Source organism: Electrophorus electricus, chromosome 23 (genome assembly GCF_041902795.1).
Source record: "Electrophorus electricus isolate QZ-2024a chromosome 23, ASM4190279v1, whole genome shotgun sequence".
In the NCBI taxonomy this organism is placed as follows: Eukaryota; Metazoa; Chordata; class Actinopteri; order Gymnotiformes; family Gymnotidae; genus Electrophorus; species Electrophorus electricus.
Window position 1 is genome coordinate 7,100,001 of NC_137519.1, and position 20,006 is coordinate 7,120,006.

General features: G+C 42.6%; 1 protein-coding gene and 2 long non-coding RNA genes across 5 annotated transcripts; 1 reads left to right on the forward strand and 2 right to left on the reverse strand.

The window, feature by feature from the left end:
• Positions 1–8,299: 8,299 nt before the first annotated feature.
• LOC113578267 (uncharacterized) lies at positions 8,300–11,852 on the reverse strand. Of its 2 annotated transcripts, XR_003410719.3 has the most exons (4): positions 11,714–11,851; positions 9,892–10,057; positions 9,658–9,788; positions 8,300–9,098 (listed from the first exon to the last, which is right to left on the reverse strand). It is a non-coding gene; the product is annotated as an uncharacterized LOC113578267 (long non-coding RNA). The 2 variants fall into 2 exon arrangements; XR_003410718.3 differs by lacking the exons at positions 8,300–9,098; positions 9,658–9,788; positions 9,892–10,057 and adding an exon at positions 10,370–10,509 and having other exon boundaries at positions 11,714–11,852.
• On the forward strand, positions 9,784–19,969 carry xk (X-linked Kx blood group (McLeod syndrome)). Its single transcript, XM_027011426.3, has 3 exons — positions 9,784–10,067; positions 11,753–12,015; positions 17,326–19,969. Exons 1-3 carry the CDS (start codon positions 9,823–9,825, stop codon positions 18,138–18,140), a joined length of 1,323 nt encoding a protein of 440 aa, XP_026867227.2. The 5' UTR covers positions 9,784–9,822; the 3' UTR covers positions 18,141–19,969.
• LOC113578268 (uncharacterized) lies at positions 12,232–17,575 on the reverse strand. Of its 2 annotated transcripts, none has more exons than XR_003410720.2 (3): positions 17,442–17,575; positions 12,671–12,793; positions 12,232–12,527 (listed from the first exon to the last, which is right to left on the reverse strand). It is a non-coding gene; the product is annotated as an uncharacterized LOC113578268 (long non-coding RNA). The 2 variants fall into 2 exon arrangements; XR_014119616.1 differs by having other exon boundaries at positions 12,232–12,560.
• Positions 19,970–20,006: the final 37 nt, after the last annotated feature.

Sequence of the window (20,006 nt, forward strand, 5' to 3'; positions counted from 1 at the left end):
GTGGAGAGTGCTCTGTCCAAACTGAGGAAGAGAAAACAGGGGTGCATAGAGAAATATATATATATGCAAGATAAATATATATATTCTATGTATGTACAAAATATATTAATAATGTATGTACAATATATGTATATTATGATTATATACACAATGTACAATATATATGGTTGGGTATATATGTACACAATCTACAGAATGTACAGATCCATTTTGTATAATTTTGTATACAAGGTAATTGAGTATAAATCTATATATACAGATGTACAGATATACAGTTATGTTACATGGTGGTGGTGGTCCCCACAGTTTATCAGTTTCCCTGATTCAGGGCCCGAATGGCCTGTGGGAAGAAGCTCCTCTTCAGCCTCTCTGTCTTGGTCTTCAGGGAGCGGAAGCACCTCCCTGACCTCAACAGAGAGAAGAGTCTATTGTTGGGATGGGTGGGGTCCTTCACAATTTTCCTGGCCTTGGTCTGGCACCGCTTGTAGTAGATGGTCTGCAGGTCAGGAAGTTCCGTGTGAGTGATGCGCTCTGCTGAACGCACTACCCTTTGGAGTGCTTGTCTGTCCTGCTTGGTGCTATTCCCAAAGCAGACTGTGATGTTCCCAGTGAGGATGCTCTCGATAGTGCAGGTGTAGAAGTTCCGCAGTACTTTGGAGGGCAGTCTGAAGTCTCTTAGGCGTCTGAGGTGGTAAAGACGCTGACGAGCCTTCTTTGCCAGGGAGTTGGTATGGCGGGACCAGGACAGGTCCTGCGAGATGTGAACTCCAAGGTACCTGAAACTATCTACTCTCTCCACCGTGGTTCCACTGATCCTCACAGGTTGGTAGTGCCGCTCCTGCTTCTTGCTGCAATCCACGATCAGCTCCTTTGTCTTACTGACGTTTAGGAGGAGATTATTTTCCTGGCACCAGTTTTCCAGGTGTTTAATCTCCTCCAGGTAGGCCCTCTCGTCATTGTCCGAGATCAGACCCATGACAACGGTGTCGTCAGCAAACTTGACAATGATGTTAGAGCTGGAAGTGGCTGTGCAGTCGTAGGTGTACAGTGAGTAGAGCAGGGGGCTTAGGACACAACCCTGAGGAGCTCCAGTGCTGAGGGTGAGGGTGGATCAGGCGCAGTTGCCCACCCGTACTGATTGTGGTCTGTCTGTTAGGAAGTTGGAGATCCAGTCGCACAGGGATCTATGCAGTCCTAGATCCCCCAACTTAGTAGTGACTAGGGAGGAGATGATAGTGTTAAATGCTGAACTGTAGTCGACAAATAGCATTTTAACATTACAATCAGCTGCAGGGGGCGCTCACGCGGCCTGGACACTAATACATTCTGTTCCTCACCACATTGTTCTAGAATCCAGAAGTCCTTACAGAACTTCCTGTGGTGCTGAGGCTTAGTTTTAGAAATAAGACTAAAGTAAATCTACTGAAATCATGTTCTTAAAAGTAAAAAAAAAAAAAAAAGCAGTTGATTCATTTTTTTTCCCTATTCATCTTTTTTCATCTGAAATTGATGCCAAGCAAAGTTTCTCTAACTTGTTTGATGGATATTTTAACATTAGGTTAATTAATTGCTTAGAAAAAAAAGTGTTATTCAGGGGTTTGTACTCATCCAATTATGTTACTTCATACATAGTGTAAATTATATTAGTGAAGGTTTCAGGAATTCTCTCACTTGATTATATAAGAATGGCATCATGAAATCATTTGTGCCATATATAAACTGGGTATTGGAGTTTACATGTCGCATTCCACAATTCATATTTAGTATATGCTTCATATTCCTGAAGATGTCATTGTGAGATTTAAATCTTACACACAAAAATCCTGACAGACTACAATTTAAAGATACCTGGCACTGCGAGAAAGGGAGCGTTTGGAGAGGAACTGGCATGTGAAAAGCTGGAACAGTCCTGACTATCAGATGGCTGAACCAAAATTTTGTGGTAATTCCCAGAATACCTGGTTGCTATGGTTTCCCAGAATGAATGGTTGTCATATTCCACCCACAGTGCTATTACTTTTGAAAGAACAATCTGTTGCTACATAGTTACCTTTGAAGTGGGCCTTACCATTATATGTATAAAAGCTACTAACAAATGCCAACTACTTCTCAATTCAATTAAAATGTATTGGTATAACGCTTTTTACAAGTGTTGTATTAACACACAAGGAATAAAATTGCACTACTTGACATGGACAAGGAAGTCTGGAGTATGGCGAGCTTAACAGGCCCTTGATTTTACTGTATTTATTTGATATGTGAACGCTTTATGATATTTCTATTTTGTGAGATTCTCCATAAAATGTACAAAAAAACCCATACAATAATACAATTCTTATTTATAATATAGAAATTACTATATTGTTAATAATGATATAATGCAAATTTCACGGCACGCTCCCTCTTCTTGTTTGTTCCACACGCCTTTGTTAAACACACACATGCACCTTATTCTTTGTTTCATTTACGTTTGTATAAACCCTTGTGTTGTACCACATCATCTATCTTTGTTCATTGTTTACTGTTTACATTGTTCTTAAATAATCCATAACTTTCTTAGTAAATTAATGCATACAGGAGGACTCAGAGGAACATATTTTGACATTTCTATTAGCATTTAAAAGAATTGTGCTTTTAGGCTACACTTTTATTAGAAGCAGAGATTGAATGGACAGTGAACACAAGTTTCAAAGTTTGATCAGACACCAACAGGCATGCTGCAGAGAGAGCAGAGGGAGCAGTTACACAGAGCAGCGCTAATTAAAAACACCACACAGCTGGTCGCTTTGCTTATATTATTACAAGATTTTTTTTAGGAACTGAAATAAAAAGTGAAATGAAAATATTATGATAAGCATATTGTGAGATATAGTACGAAAATGATCTTTAATTTTTTACCAATAGACTCCAAGCTAATTACATGATGTATGTAGTTCATATTAAGCTACTTACATGCCGTATGGCATTGACGCTGTGCTAATTATATGCTGCATGTGATTGACGTCAGACTAATTACATGCTGCATGTATTTGATACTATGCTAACTACATGCTGTAGTTGAGAGCAAATTAATTACATGCTGTATGTTGGACCGTATGAGGTTTTACAGACACATCAGTTCCTCGTGATACATTTCTTCTTTATTCTGAACAGCAGCTATATGCTGCAGGGAGGGAAAGTATGTGCAGAGAGACACTGATGATCACTCTGGCATTTAGACACGAGTGTCACACAGACTGTAATTGTACAGCATTGACCATGGGGCTGACAGAATGTTTCTAGTTGTGTAATTCTAGTGAATAAGTGTATTCAAAACTGAAGACAAGCAAACTACCTACTCAGTTTATGTTGACGTTTATGAACTTTATGAAGAATATTTATTTAATCGCCACCTGTGTAACATTTACTTGGTATGCATTTTTAGTAGTGTGTTTTATGCAGTTGTATGCTCCCATAAGAAAAAGTTTCTTCAGTGTGATAGTTTTATTGGATTCCCTAAATGTCAGAGAATTTTAATGTCATATCTATATATCAGTTCACTCATAGTTTCCATAAAAATATTTCAAATGGAGATTTTGTTGCATTTATAGACCTGTTAGACAATACTAGCCAGTACTGGAAATGCTAATTACATTAACATTACATTAACATGCATGTGGCAGATACTCTTATCCAGAAGGACACACAATTTCAATCACAGAGGTAGTGTTAGGAGTCTTGCTCAAGGAGCCCTACTGATATTGTGGAGTACACTTGTCTGGATGGCGGACTGAACCCCACTGTAGTGACCTGAGCACATCTGTGTGAGTAGTGACTGAGCATACTTGTGTGAGTCAGTAGTGACTGAGCACCTCTGTGTGAGTCAGTGGTGACTGAGCACCTCTGTGTGAGTCAGTGATGACTGAGCATGTCTTTGGGAGTCAGTTGGGGTCTGGCTTTTGAGACACTCTTCAAAATTTTTGAGACACTCTTCAAAAGCAGAAAAATACAATAGATGAAGCCTCTTTCCCTCCCTGTAGTGTTATGAGCAACTTTAGAAAGATGTTGTTGAAGAACATTTAGCATGAAGTGTTAATGACATTTTAACATTTTTATTGCATTTTACCTGAAAGAGGGCCCTTAATGGGCTCCCTCACAGGAAATAAAAACCATTTGTTGAAAGCAAAGACAGGATTGGCTGGAAGTGGGTAGGGTTAGGTCTGTTAGCATACTTCCCAATTTTAATATGTGATATGGTATATTCACTGGCCACTTCAAGTTCATGTTGTGCTTTTAGGTTCCCTGTATTTATCTGCAAACTCGCTGTGATTAAATACAGTCAGTCAGAACTGCAGGAAATTAAATTCAAGTATTTTTACAGCAGGTGCTGTCACACAGCAGGTTTACAGAAATCAACTTTAAAGTGAATGCAGGTCCAGGCCCCTAGTGAACAAGCCTGTAGTAGACATGAAAAACTCTCTAATCACTAGAAGAAGAGAAATGGAGAGGAGCCAATGTTAGAATGGGAACCCATCCTTCCCTCTGCAAATCTCTGGAAACTGGATAGGTATGGTTGGACAGTTCTGCAATTCACCACTCCAGGAAGCACTAGGGGCAACCCTCTGGACAGAAGAGCCCGCTGGACAGGAGAGCCCTCTGGACAGAAGAGCCCTCTGGACAGGAGAGCCCGCTGGACAGGAGAGCCCTCTGGACAGACCATGAAATCTGAGCACATCGATCAGACAGACATCAGAGAAGCCTCAGCAGAAAAACAGACTCAGTAACATGAAGGCTCTCAGTTACACTAAGACTTTCACTATAACAACATAAGCTCAGCTACATTAAGACTCTCATTACAACACACTCTCATTTACACTAAGCCTCTCACTACAGGACACACTCAGTTAAATGAAGACATGTCCACACTTTGCTTTTGGCAATTTATGACTTTAAAAAGGTGGTAAACAGATTCCTTAGTAAATAGAAAAGAACAACACAGACAGAACTAATATAGACACATAGCCTCTGTTGCTACCTAAAATAGTTTTCAAGGAGTCATTCCAGAGGCTCCTTCCAACTGCAGCACTTATTATTGAATTGATTAAACCCACTGACAGGGGTTTTTACTGAATTGACTAGGCATACTGACAAAGGGGCTTATTACTGAATTGATTAAGCATAGTGACATAAGGACTTATCACTGAACTGATTAAGTCTACTGTCATAGGGGCTTCTGGCTGATAACCAAGACTGACTTTTGCCCTGAAATAACACTCCACAAATCCCAGGGACTAAATGAGGAGAGGCCGAAAAAAGGCATCGTAGGTAATGACCCATAACAGGAGCCTTAGGGAGCGTCTTAGCAGGATCTTCAGCTGTTAATGGCGGGGTTCTCTTGAACCGCCATACTGCACTGCCGGAATGACGCTTACCTCCGACTCCACCGCAGTCCTAATGAAGCTCACAGCAGGGGGAATCAGCTCTAACTGTGTTTGGCTCACTTTAATCGCATCAGGCAAACCTGATTACTGCTGGTTTGCATTATTCCCTTCTCAGCTAATAGACTGCTTGTACCCAGTAGGAGAAAGTTCTTGCAGGGATTCTGATGAGTGCTCCTCAGCCTCGCTTGACGGGTAATTCTACCCTTTGAACACCTTTGAATAATTCAACTTTGGATTATTTTATATATTTTATATTTCAGTACTTCAAAAAATATTTTATTGAAACTAAAAAAGATATAAAAGCATTCTAGTGACCATAGGATTTTCAGCATAACCTCCATGTAAATAAACATCATGTGATTCATTATAAGCCTAAAATGTAATACATAATGTAACCAATCCTGAGCAGTGGCATTGTTGTATTAGCATTAAGTAAGCATGATCACCTCATTTACCAGCATGATCACTATGTTAGTGTTAAGTAAACTTGATCACTCTGTGTTAAGTAAATATGATCACTCTGGTAGTGTAAGGTAAACACGATCACTATGTTAGTGTTAGGTAAACATGATCACTATGTTAGTGTTAAGTAAACTTGATCACTCTGTGTTAAGTAAATATGATCACTCTGGTAGTGTTAGGTAAACACGATCACTATGTTAGTGTTAAGTAAACATGATCACTATGTTAGTGTTAAGTAAACGTGATCACTCTGTGTTAAGTAAATATGATCACTCTGGTAGTGTTAGGTAAACACGATCACTATGTTAGTGTTAAGTAAACATGATCACTATGTTAGTGTTAAGTAAACGTGATCACTCTGTGTTAAGTAAATATGATCACTCTGGTAGTGTTAGGTAAACATGATCACTATGTTAGTGTTAAGTAAACATGATCACTATGTTAGTGTTAAGTAAACGTGATCACTCTGTGTTAAGTAAATATGATCACTCTGGTAGTGTTAGGTAAACACGATCACTATGTTAGTGTTAGGTAAACATGATCACTATGTTAGTGTTAAGTAAACTTGATCACTCTGTGTTAAGTAAATATGATCACTCTGGTAGTGTAAGGTAAACACGATCACTATGTTAGTGTTAAGTAAATATGATCACTCTGTTAGTGTTAGGAAACATGATCACTGCATTAGATTTGGGTAAACATGATTACTCTGTTGTTAGGTAAGCATGATCACTCTGATAGTATCAGGTAAACATGATCACTGCTTTAATGTTAAGTAAACATGATCACATTTTTAGTGTTACTTAAGCATGATCAGTCTGTTACTGTTAGGTAAGCATCAGAGTGCTAGTGTTAGGCAAACATAATCACTGTGTTAGGTAATAAATATTTATTAACTTGATAAGAAATACTTGTATTATATTTGTGATGTACAGAATATATATTAATAACAATTTGATTCATTATAAGCCTAAAATGAAATAGGAAGAATTTGGAAGAAAATAAGGCAATGGAAAATCCTGCTGTATGATTTGAGCCTCTTCTGTTTTTGTATCACAGGATGCTTGTGGCTTTGTGAGTCATGAACATACGAGAATGTGAATCCATTAAATGATGCTTCAGAAACCAACTAAAAATATTTTGGGGGGAAGGGGGGGAATGCGACTAGACTTGAAATGTCAAGCAGACATCTCTCTGCTAATCTTCATGTCCAACATCCCATATAAAGTATAAAGTGTGGAGAACGAGCACATTCAATTACTGGGAGCAGAGACTTCCCAGGCACGAAAATGTAATTAAAACTCCTATCCAGTTAGTATATCTAATGTAATTAAAACTCCTATCCAGTTAGAATATGTAATGTAGTTAAAACTCAAATCTGTTTTCTTTGTCTCACCACACAAGCGCAAATCTATCTATCTATCTATCTATCTATCTATCTATCTATCTATCTATCTATCTATCTATCTATCTATCTATCTATCTATCTATCTATCTATCTATCTATCTATCTATCTATCTATCTATCATCTGTCTGTCTGTCTGTCTGTCTGTCTGTCTGTCTTCAACCTCATTCTCATATTAGTTTTCTTAACCCAGTAAAAATACTATGAGCATAGAAGTGTACCCTCTGATGCTGTCCTGAATCTCTTTCTCAGTCTGGGTCTTACAGCAGAAAGGAGTTCAGCACATCCACAACAATGGTGACCCCATTATTCAGAGCCTGAAAATGCGCATTGTGCAAGAATGCCTTTCTGTGATAACTTTTCTAGCATGCATGAACTCCTGCAGATATGTCACTCATATTCTCTTTCTCTCTCTCTACATCATAATGTCTCTGCATTTTCTTTTTTATTTCATGAGGATTCTAAGATTCGTAGACGTGTATCGCCATGTGTGAAAATGTTATCTTAGACATTTCATTGATTCATGAACAATTAAACACAATATGCAGTCTATAGGTTGATGCTAATTCTAGCTCTGGTTTGAACAGCAGCATTATGGGCTAGGGGTAATTAGACATATAGCTGACGTATTTTCACTGTCCAGACACCACCGCCAGTTGCATCTTTCAGTTTTGATAAATCAAAATAGAAGGTCTGTTGGTGATAAACATTTTTCAGTTCTGAGAGCTGGAAACCTAGAGCTGGATTATGGTTTTGATATTTGAAAAGACTGTTCTTTATTTAAATAGAGCACGAGATCAGACTTCTATTCTTACAATTCACTGACATTCTGTCTCTTTAATTTTTATGATGTGGCTATCAAACTCACAGGTTTTAGAAGACTAGCAGTTCTTGATGACTCTACTTTTCATTTAAGCCTTACATTACGTCCCTCAATAAGCCTGTATTTTACACCTTTAGACCATGTCCTGTCTTCAGTCTTTTTCCATGTATTAAAGACACTGACTCAGCTTTCAACGAGAGTTTATGCTTTTATTAACTTTTATTTTAAAACTTCATTAATTTTTTTGGCCCAACTCTGAACAAACTCCAGTATGCTTTAAACTCTGCTTTAGCTGCTAGAGTTCTAACACACACGAGATCAGCACATAACACTGTCCTACTCCTACAGTTAAACTGCCTCACAGGCGATCAGCACCTAACACTGTCCTACTCCTACAGTTAAACTGCCTCACAGGCGATCAGCACATAACACTGTCCTACTCCTACAGTTAAACTGCCTCACAGGCGATCAGCACCTAACACTGTCCTACTCCTACAGTTAAACTGCCTCACAGGCGATCAGCACATAACTGTCCTACTCCCAGTTAAACTGCCTCACAGGCGATCAGCACATAACACTGTCCTACTCCTAGTTAAACTGCCTCACAGGCGATCAGCACATAACACTGTCCTACTCCTACAGTTAAACTGCCTCACAGGCGATCAGCACATAACACTGTCCTACTCCTAGTTAAACTGCCTCACAGGCGATCAGCACATAACACTGTCCTACAGTTATTGTCTTGATCATTTACAATCTTCCTCCCGATTTTCTTTCACGGCTTCTCCATCCTCATGCCCGATCCTCAGGACCAGCCACACACCAGGTGCTCCTCAGTGATGGGCAGATCATACAGTGCATCATTCTTCTTTTTATTCTCTTGCTATCTGTGATGTTGGCAGGGAGGCAGAGAGACCCAAGTAGAAAGCAGTGTCTTTATTTTCCATAAAGGCAAAAACAAAGGAGCACATCAGCAAGCAGGCCAGACTAGAAAACGAAAAAGGAAAGAAACACTGGCATTAACAACTGGAAGCACGTAGATGCTGAAGTGCAGGCTAACAACCGTATACATTATCTATGTTTAAAATAGCATACTACACACTGTACACTGCATACTGCTCTCTATATATACTGGATACTGGATACTGGTCCCTGGTCAGGGTGATGGTGCCACCTATATGCAGTGAAGAGGCATGCAACACAATACATGCTTTCCAGATTACACTACAAATGTAGTCGTTTTTTCTTGCTTCTACTTCTGCTACCCGTAGCAACCTTGCTGCTAATTCATTTTACACTCGAATGAAGACAGTAGTCTATATGTAGTCTATACTACCACCTAGTGGTCGATAAGGTTAAATCTCAGCTTCTATAGCTGCATGCTTTTTATTTAGATGATTATTTCCCAAATTCGATGCGTTGCGATGTGTAACAATCTCTCTGATCCTTAAAAGCCACTACAGCAAACATGCGTCATACTAATGAAAAATTAGTAATCGAGGGCTTGTTACACAAGCAGCTTGCGCACTTGCCAGCTGATGCAAACCTGAGCCTAGCGCGCCATCTAGAGGAGGAGCGGCGGAATTCCGACGTCTGTGCGCTCCGTGGTAATCAGCCGTGGGAGCCCGGTGGTCTGTACCGTCGACGACATGCGTCTGCTGCCTGTCGCCGTACAGTCTGCAGAAGAGAGGACCAAAATGGCTGAGTGAGGATGAGACTGCCCAGCTCGGTTCTAGTGTCTGTCTCTTTGTTTACAGCCGAGACGACGGCTGCGCTTTACCTCAGTACTACATACAGTTCGGCCGGAGACCAGATCTGGCAGTGCTTCACGCTTCTTTTTACACTAGTTCCGTCCGTCCTGGTGCAGCTCACTCTGATCTTCTTACACAGGGACCTCAGCAGGGACAGACCCCTAGTGCTGCTTCTCCACATTTTGCAGCTCGGACCTATAATCAGGTAGGTTCAGAACTGCTTGCAGTCAACACCTTCAGCAGCGACCGCGTTTAGCCGAGGAAGTCAAGGCAGACTGTTGGAATTTGACAGGTTATTTTCAGCGGTCCCTGTCTTTGGGTGAAGCCGCCAATCCAACGCAGAGAATCGAAATAAACAAACGTTTGTTGGGAGTGAATTCGCTAACGCCTGCTCGGTTTAGCCTTAGCTGTGGACGTAGATCACATGGATGTTTTCTATAATCATATTTGATATTTGACATAGGCCTGCATAAAACCAATAAAGAGTCATTGAGCAATGACGAAAGATGGGATTATAAGGCTGACTTTTATTATTTTTTTAAAGTATCTTTTTCATAACGTTGCACTGTGCGTCATCTGGTCCGAGATGGTATAGGTAGGGTTCAGTCGGTGCAGCTGGTGAACCGAGCGAGGCTCGGATCCAAAATCTGTGAAATCGAACAATGATGCTTGAATTGCATGGTATACAGTATATACTGTATGATAAATGAGCGTACATTAAATTATTAAACCACTAAAACAAGTTAATGATGCTTTTCAAGTCATGATTGGGTAAACTTAATGCATATCCATGTGTGTACCCCCCTGTCTGGAATGTGGTGAGAATAGCCTGTCACAGTTATTTATACTTTTAAAAACATTAAACACAACAACAGCATTGGCCCCTCCTGGCTGTCACTTGTGCTCATACCGAGTCCATCCATTATTGATGCACTGATATTGCTTTTTTGCTCTAGTGTATTTTTAATGTGACCTGTGCCAATTGGATCACGCTGCTCAGTGTTTCAGAGCCCTATGAGGCTCATCAATGATTCATGCATCCATTTCATTGCCTTTCTTACAACAACAAGTGGAATAAAATCAGATGCCTTTTCTGGGTCTCTTATTGCACATGCTAATCTAGAGCAGATAAACTCAACATAGAAGGCTGAGTGGGTGAAGATGAAGGGTAAGGTGTGCTGCTCCCTGTGGATGTGGTTGGAAATAAACAGCTGCAGGTGGACGTTAGGTATCGCACAGGCACCAGGTCTGCATTGGCCGTGGACATTTCCTCTGCCTATTGGAGGAGTTACCTGGGCAGCCGTCCAATGGGTGGGCTGAAGAGTTGGAAAGAGGTTTCTGAGGAAATGAGAATTGTGTTCTCTGGAGGGTTTGCCCTCTGAGACTTCAGGTTTAGCACGATTGTTTATGTTATGTCAGTATAACAGAGCCATGCAGGCTAGCACACAGGCTGAGGGGAAACAAACTGGAAGTATGCACTTTGACTTTTAGCATTGAGGGCAATGCACTGACACTCCACGTCATCCGGCCTGAGATGTTTTGGATGTTTTGTACAGTGGCATCTCACGTAGGCGCAGTTTCACACGATCCACAGGGTGAGAGGAACTCAACCAGTTTCTCATCCTGCATTTTGTAATGGCTAATAACTGAGACTGACTGGCTGCTTTGTGTTAGCACCTGACTTCCAGAAGTGAGGGGGTGTACTACCTGCACCTGAAGGGCTGTGAATGTTCTGTGATGTGGTGTTTAATAAATCCAGGGCTATCTTCTAGATTCAGGATTCAAGTCCCCGTGCTAGAAAGGAAGGCCAGGCAGCAGCCGTGTGCCGTCTGGGCTGGGATCGTCTCTTACCTCTAACTGTACCAGTGCCGATGCCTGCTGCTCCACCAGGTGCCTGGACGCCTTCTGTATCTACGGGAGCTCAGGGAAGGTGGAGGAACCATATGTCACCATCACGCGGAAGAAGCAGATGCCCCGGAGTGGCCAGGCGGAGGAGGTGGAGCAGGAGCTGGGCCAGGCGGAGGGAAAGCTGGTCACCCACCGTGCGGCCTTCGCCCGAACCTCCGTCATCCAGGCGTTCCTGGGCTCTGCCCCACAGCTCACGTTACAGCTCTATATCTGCACTCTGCAGGGGGGCGTGTCCATCGGCAGAGGTAAGGGAGGACACGCCAGTGCACACACTCGCACACACACATACACACATACAGGCACATATACACATACAAGCAGACACATGTACATACACAAAAACACGCACATGCACAGAATCACACACACACACACACACACACACATATACATATGCACTTACAAGTGTGCACGCATGCACACACAGTGCTGAGTAGAGTTATACAGACAAGTACAAGGTGTTCTGCTTCCACGGTTTTACTGTTATTATAGTGATGTACAGAATGTCAGAGTACATTTTGGAGCATACTCTAACCAGCTCGGGCAGTTAAGCATAGCTTCACTGATTTCCAACTCACACATTGCTCATTTTATGGTTTCCCATCATTTATAATGAGCTCATATTTGCTAAGAGCTTTAGCAAAGAGACATTTAACTTATCGCAAGCGTCACCACACTCCAGTAGACTGGTCATGTAAGCCCACAGCAAATCTTCCAGGAAGCAGAAAACTGTCAGTGTAGATTCACTTCAGATGTGCTACCAGAGATGGGGACTCAAGTCATTGATAGTCTACAGTTAAAACACATACATTTAAAGAATGTACAGTTAAAGCATGTACCGTTAAAACGTTTACAGTTGAAATGTGCCATTAAAATGTGAGAAACTATACCGATGCACACCTGAATTTCTCACGTTCAAAAAGTGGCTCTGCATATTTGAGGACACACATTAGAATGTGTTCAGGTGCAGTCCGGTGGTGTAGAACAGAAGTTACCGGTGGTAAATTTCTTGGTACTCAGCCTCTGCAAGGGTGATAAATGATGAAAAAAAACAATGTTTTTAGTATTGTATTGGTTTAAAATAGCAAATGTGTCCTTTTAAAAGTATTGTTGAAATGACACATCAACAAGACTTTCAAAAGGACCCACTCATCCCTCAATGGCATACATGTTTGAGTAAGAGTGCTGATCTAGGATCATTTTGCAGATAATTTATATTTATGGCATTTAGCTGACAATTTTATCCAAAGCAACTTACAATTATGTCTAAGTACAACTTGAGCAATTGAGGGTTGAGGGCCTTGCCAGCAGCCCAACAGTGGCAGTTTTGGCAGTGGTGAGGCTTGAACTGGCAACATCTTGACTTTGTTAAAGTACAGAAAAAATATTGTGACTGCTTTTTTAATTGTAAGTTACAGAGATGGATTTAGAGGACAGAGGTTTTGCAGTTTTGTTAGTGTTTTATTGAGTTGGCTCAAAATGCACTGCTCACGAGGGTGACACACCATAGCAAAGATATGAGACTGACTGATGTGTTGTTGGCTCGAGCTCTGAGGATTATAATTTAACATCATTCTCCCCCAGAGACGGCGACTCGAATGCACAGTGACAGAGGGCAGGTTGTTTATCAGATTAGTTGTGGCTAAGAGATTGTACCATCTGTTTTACAGTGAATGACAGAACATCAGTATGTTTCTCCAGCATGACTGTAACTACTAGGGGGAATTTTTTAATGCATATTTTTTGTTGTCAAATTAGGGAGCTTGACCTATAGCTTGTACACAGCCCCAAGAGTTCCTAAAGTATTACCATCAATGTTTTTATGGTTCTTCTGACAGAACCCTTCCATTCTAGTGGAAGCAAAGAATTCCTATTTTTAAATAGTTCTTCATCTCTTAGAATTCTTTCTTACTGTTTCTTATTTCCGGTCTTGTTGAACTGCTGTACCCAGTGCTATATATAGTGAAAAACACATGCTATTTGAATTCTATGGAGTTACATATCAGGACATAATAGAATATCAGCTGGTCCTTAGCATGTCTTAAAATAAAGTAAATACAACTTCACATGAACAACAAAATACAGCAGATTCCACCATGTCATTTTTTAATCATTATTTTTCCCTGCTCTAACAGCTGTGTTATAGTACAGTGCAGATGCCCTCAGGTGTATTACACTATTGTGCAGACTGCCTCAGGAGTGTTACACTATAGCACAGACTGCCTCGGGAGTGTTACACTATAGCACAGACTGCCTCAGGAGTGATACACTATAGCACAGACTGCCTCAGGAGTGATACACTATAGCACAGACTGCCTCAGGAGTGTTACACTATAGCACAGACTGCCTCAGGAGTGTGACACTATACCACAGACTGCCTCAGGAGTGTTACACTATAGCACAGACTTCCTCAGGAGTTTTACACTATAGCACAGACTGCCTGAGGAGTGTTACACTATAGCACAGACTTCCTCAGGAATGTTACACTATAGCACAGACTTCCTCAGGAGTGTGACACTATACCACAGACTGCCTCAGGAGTGTTACACTATAGCACAGACTGCCTCAGGAGTGTTACACTATAGCACAGACTGCCTCAGCTTGGTGCATTGTAGGTCGGAGAAGTTAATAATAATAAGAGGTTAACAATGTCACTTCTCCACACAGTGTTACATTGTAGTGTCAGGCTACTCTGTGACCTCTGTTGTGTCAGCGCACCTTGTGACCTCACTGTAGAGTTGCCCATCATGTGACCTCAATGTAGCGTTACCCCACTGTGTGACCTCACTGTCTTGTCAGCCCATCCTGTGATCTTACTGTCATGTAAGCCCACACTGTGACCTCACTGTAGTGTCAGCCCACACTGTGACCTCACTGTAGCATCAGCATCGCCCACTCTGTGACCTCATTGTAGCATCAGCTCACCCTGTGACCTGACAGTAGTGTCGCTCACCCTATGACCTCATGGTAGCGTCAGCCCACCTTGTGACTTTACTGTCATGTCAGCCCACCCGGTGACCTCACTGCTACATTTGCACAGCGGCCCCCCACCCCAACCCCCCCAGAGACTGTTTCCTTGAGCTTTATCTCAAGGACACACACTTGGTTTTAAAGGATATCTATAAATAGATAAAGGCTCTTATGAGCAGAGAAGCTTGAGGTGTTTTCGAACAGTTTCCCCTCTGTTTATTAATAAGCTAAATGCAGTAGGGACACACGATGCATTATTTCTTATTTATTACTAACATCACAAAAGCTGAGGTGCATTTGAGTTCCTCTTACAATTAATCATGTTTTATTATATATACTCTGAGCATCCATGCAAACCTGGATAGTAAAAGCATTTAAATTATTGAACAAAAACACAAATTCTGGTCAAAATAATTAATCTTATCTTTAACTATGTATTTATATATACCTTATTATAAAGTAAAAAATATATTATATGCCTAATGAAATAAAGTAAACGGTAGTAGTTGTATGTAGTAGTAGTGATGTAGTAATAAAGATATAATATTGTGTGTTGTCTATATTGGGGAGTTCTAAAACACACTTGTCCTGCAAAACACACAACACAGGAAGGAAATATAAATCAATAACTGTGCATCACCTGCATGTCATGAAGTAGGATGTACATAATAAACCAATGACACAGAAAAGGCCTGTACTGTTTTCAGCAGCCCAGCATGACTGAGTAGTCCTCCTGTTAGGGTTCTGAAGCAGAATGGCATGATTACAGTTTATCACACAGTTCCCTCGAAACGAGCCATGGCACAGATGGAGGCTTATAGCGGGTGGAGGACCGCAGCAGGTGGAGGATCGGATGTGCAGTCTTGGTTTCTAATGTACATGAGGATTAGCACATAGGGATCTAGTTCAGCTGACTGTGGCTCAAGGAACCTGTATGCTTTCAGTGGTGTCTGGGACTGATACATGCTGCATGCACAGCTGAAGGGCTGTGTGTGTGTGCAGCAGTGTTGGGGACTGATACATGCTGCGTGCACAGCTGAAGGGCTGTGTGTGTGTGCAGCAGTGTTGGGGACTGATACATGCTGCGTGCACAGCTGAAGGGCTGTGTGTGTGTGCAGCAGTGTTGGGGACTGATACATGCTGCGTGCACAGCTGAAGGGCTGTGTGTGTGTGCAGCAGTGTTGGGGACTGATACATGCTGCGTGCACAGCTGAAGGGCTGTGTGTGTGTGCAGCAGTGTTGGGGACTGATACATGCTGCGTGCACAGCTGAAGGGCTGTGTGTGTGTGCAGCAGTGTTGGAGACTGATACATGCTGCGTGCACAGCTGAAGGGCTGTGTGTGTGTGTGCAGCAGTGTTGGGGACTGATACATGCTGCGTGCACAGCTGAAGGGCTGTGTGTGTGTGCAGCAGTGTTGGGGACTGATACATGCTGCGTGCACAGCTGAAGGGCTGTGTGTGTGTGCAGCAGTGTTGGGACTGATACATGCTGCGTGCACAGCTGAAGGGCTGTGTGTGTGTGCAGCAGTGTTGGGGACTGATACATGCTGCGTGCACAGCTGAAGGGCTGTGTGTGTGTGCAGCAGTGTTGGGGACTGATACATGCTGCGTGCACAGCTGAAGGGCTGTGTGTGTGTGCAGCAGTGTTGGAGACTGATACATGCTGCGTGCACAGCTGAAGGGCTGTGTGTGTGTGTGCAGCAGTGTTGGGGACTGATACATGCTGCGTGCACAGCTGTCAGGAAAAGCATGTTTCCTGCATTTCCTTATACACCATAGGATAGAAATGGAACAACGGCGCCTTTAGTACAGAGCATCAGCCTGGACTGATTTGTGTTAGATTTTTTTAAATATTAAGTGACTTCTGGAGTATTTATTGCAATATAATTTTACATTACAAATGTATTAGTGCATGTTTGGTACTGTATGTTACCGTGTAGGTGAGATGAACTGTCACCATGTATCAATAACTGAACGTCTCAAACAGATTTTGCACCCCGTGTTCTTTTCTCTCTCTTTCTCTCGGGTTTTGTCAAATTTTCCAATTCAAATAGCTTTATTGCCATGAATTATAATTAACAACTGGTACCAGAATGATTAACAGAAGTATTAATATTAATGTCACATAGTGAGGCATGATGCAAATGTGCTTAGACATTCAATCTCAGAGTTTAATGAAAACGAAAGAGACGTTTAAAACAACAAACAACGAAAATAATACAGACGGAAGTAAGTCCATCAGCAAACGCGAACTAGTAGAGAGACTCTCGTGTACAATAACCAACAAAGACGAGAGAGTTAAAGGGAGTGTTTATGTAGACTGTAAAGAGGACGCTAACTAGACTCAGGTGGAACCGATGAGGCGAGATGGGGAACAGTGAGGGGGCGTGGCAGCATGAGGGAGCCGACGCCTGAACCCGCGCTACCCGAAAGACAAAAACAAACAGCATCACGTGGTGAACGCCACCGCATGGACGAGGGCGTAGAGGAGGGGGCCGTTACAACTAAACGTGCTAAAAGTGTAGACAAAGAAGAAAGGAAATAAGAATTATTATTAAATAGGACATTTTCTCTCTCTCTTTCAGGCACGCTGATGGTCATCTCTCTGTTGTCCATCGTGTACGGCGCCTTGCGCTGTAACATCTTGGCCATTAAGATCCGCTACGACGACTACGAGGTGTCGGTTGGGCCGACGGCGTACCTGTGCGTCTTCCTGTGGCGTGGCTTCGAGATCGCCACCCGCGTGACTGTGCTCGTGCTCTTCAGCGCGGCGCTGAGGGTGTGGGTGCTGCCCGTGGTGGCGCTGGGCTTCCTGCTCTTCTTCCTCCACCCGTGGGCGGTGTTCTGGAGCAGCCGCTCGCCCTTCCCGGAGAACATCGAGAAGACGCTGACGCGCGTGGGCACCACCATCGTGCTGTGCCTGCTCACCTTCCTCTACGCCGGCATCAACGTCTTCTGCTGGTCAGCCGTGCAGCTGAAGCTGGACGACCCCGACCTAATCGACAAGACACAGGGCTGGCGGCGCGTGGCCGCGTACTACTCCCTGCGCTTCGCGGAGAACGCGGCGCTGACGTGGCTGTGGAACGTGCACCGCGGGGAGCTGGCTGGCCGTGTGGACGCCCCCGTGCTGGAGCTACTCCTGCTGCTCGGCTACGCGCTCGCTGTCTTCTTCATGTTGCTCTTCTACCAGTGCTGCCATCCCTGCCGCCGCCTCTTCTCACCCAGCCCCGCCCAGAGCCTGGGCCAGTGCCGGGGCTCCCTCCGGCCGCCCGCCCTCGATCACCCCTCCCCCAGGACCCCGCGTGGCACGCCCGGCCCCGAGCAGCCCCAGCTGGACAAGGACATGCAGGACCAGGCTCCCTCTGCTACCAACGGAGACGTCAGCCAGAGCCTGTGCTGACCTGACCTCTGCTCAGCCGAGCACGCGTTGCCCTGACCTCTGCTCAGCCGAGCACACGCTGGCCTGACCTCTGCTCAGCCGAGCACGCGCTGGCCTAACCTCTGCTGAACAGCTCGTGCACATTCTACTTTTTTATAAGTGTCCCTTAAGAACTGGAAGCTCGATTAGCCAATGACGATGCTCCCTGCACTGCCTGCCTTGCTGGTCTGAGGTGGAATGTATGAACAGATTGTCCTCAGACTCAAAGATGGCAAAAAAGTTTTTGCATTTTCATTTTGTTTACAGTCAGTGGGATTGTGGCATGGGTTTTTGACCTGCTTAGCAGAATGCATGTGCTAGCCGTGTGATACTTAAATGCTGCTTATGTTATATAATGTGACAGATCGCTGTCTGTCTGTCTGCCTGTATGTCTTTCTGTCTCTCTCTTCCTACCCATTTTGTCACCGTCATTGTGAAGTTTGTTCATTTCAGGAGTCTATTATTTTAAATTATTTTTAACATCGTCTTATATGGATTTGACCAAATACTAGAAACATGATTAAGATTTTTAGAAGGCTGTTTCATTGCTTTGAATAGTCAAAACGAAGTCATTTTGGTGATAATCACCATCGTTCACTGTATATATTGCTTAGGAGCTGGCAGTATGACCTGAAAAGCTTTTATTTTTTTACTCCATACCACATCCTGTTCAGATATGGAAAAACAGTACCACGAACCCTCTGTACCTTCTACCATGCTCAGAGGTCTCTTTACCCATGAAACCAGGTGTAGAACTCTCACCCACTGTATTAACTCTCGCCCACTGTCTTAGGTTGTAAGCAGCTGGCGTAATAGACCATCAGGCTAATGAATACTGTCAGTGCGTAGCAGTGATTTTCTCTGTCGTCTCCCTGGAATGGTCTCCCATTTAATGATGCTTTACATTGTCCCGTGCCTGCACTTTCCGACTGGTTTATTCCGTGTCTTTAAAAACCTCTTTACTGGCTCACTAACCTCCTTCAGAAACTCAGCTTTTCATATGTAGTAAAATATTTTAGTTAACGATGAAGGTTTAATAGCAGCATAGTCATGGTAAAATGCTACATCATCAGGTCTTTTTTTCGGTCCCTTGTGCTTTCAAAAGATGTGGAGAACCAAGTGGTCTGGAACGCTGTGTTCACTCACTAGCCTCTCAGACTTACCAGCCTCTCAGACGTACCAGCCTCTCAAGTTCAGGCCCTGATTGTTTCATATTCTTTTACTGAGTTAATTGATAAAGAGCTGGATCTCATTACCAGTACCATTCTGAAGTGGAAGTGATCTTTCATTGATGCACTAAGAAGGTATTAAATGACGTCTGGCAGGGCATCCGGTCTGGGCTGCGTATTTAAGCCAGACTGAGAGTATAACATGAGAATTCTGTTTACACAGTACTGATTGTGGGAATATTTTTCAAGATTTCAATGATCTGGGTGTTACAGTCTTATTCCTGTAAAGAATGCTTTAAGTGTTTAATTCAATTTCTTTCTTGATTTAATAACACGGATATTTTGCACTTCTCCTACTTGCATTTGTACAGGTTTGCAGATGAAAAGGGACCACACATTTTGCACATTATAATCTAAAATATTTTCCTAAATGAAGATAAAAGCTGTGACAGGCAAATAGGATTGAGGATCATGCTTAAGCCTTTGGTGCCCCCTAGTGGTTTGATGAACACAATTACTCTTGCACAATGTTCCAAAGTTTGGGCACAACATCTCTCACTTCAGATGGCACACGCGAGTGACTATGTCCCACAGCTTTCTTCTGTAATCAAAACCCAAGAGAATAAAAAGATTATAATATGATTTACTTGTTGACGCTTTCTTTCTTTCTATAGCTTTT

Coding starts and splice junctions, on each gene's coding strand:
- xk (XM_027011426.3), top strand. CDS start 9,823: ATGAGACTGCCCAGCTCGGTTCTAGTGTCTGTCTCTTTGTTTACAGCC. Junction 10,068..11,752: donor CAGCTCGGACCTATAATCAG/GTAGGTTCAGAA, acceptor CTGCTCCACCAG/GTGCCTGGACGCCTTCTGTA. Junction 12,016..17,325: donor GGGCGTGTCCATCGGCAGAG/GTAAGGGAGGAC, acceptor TCTCTCTTTCAG/GCACGCTGATGGTCATCTCT.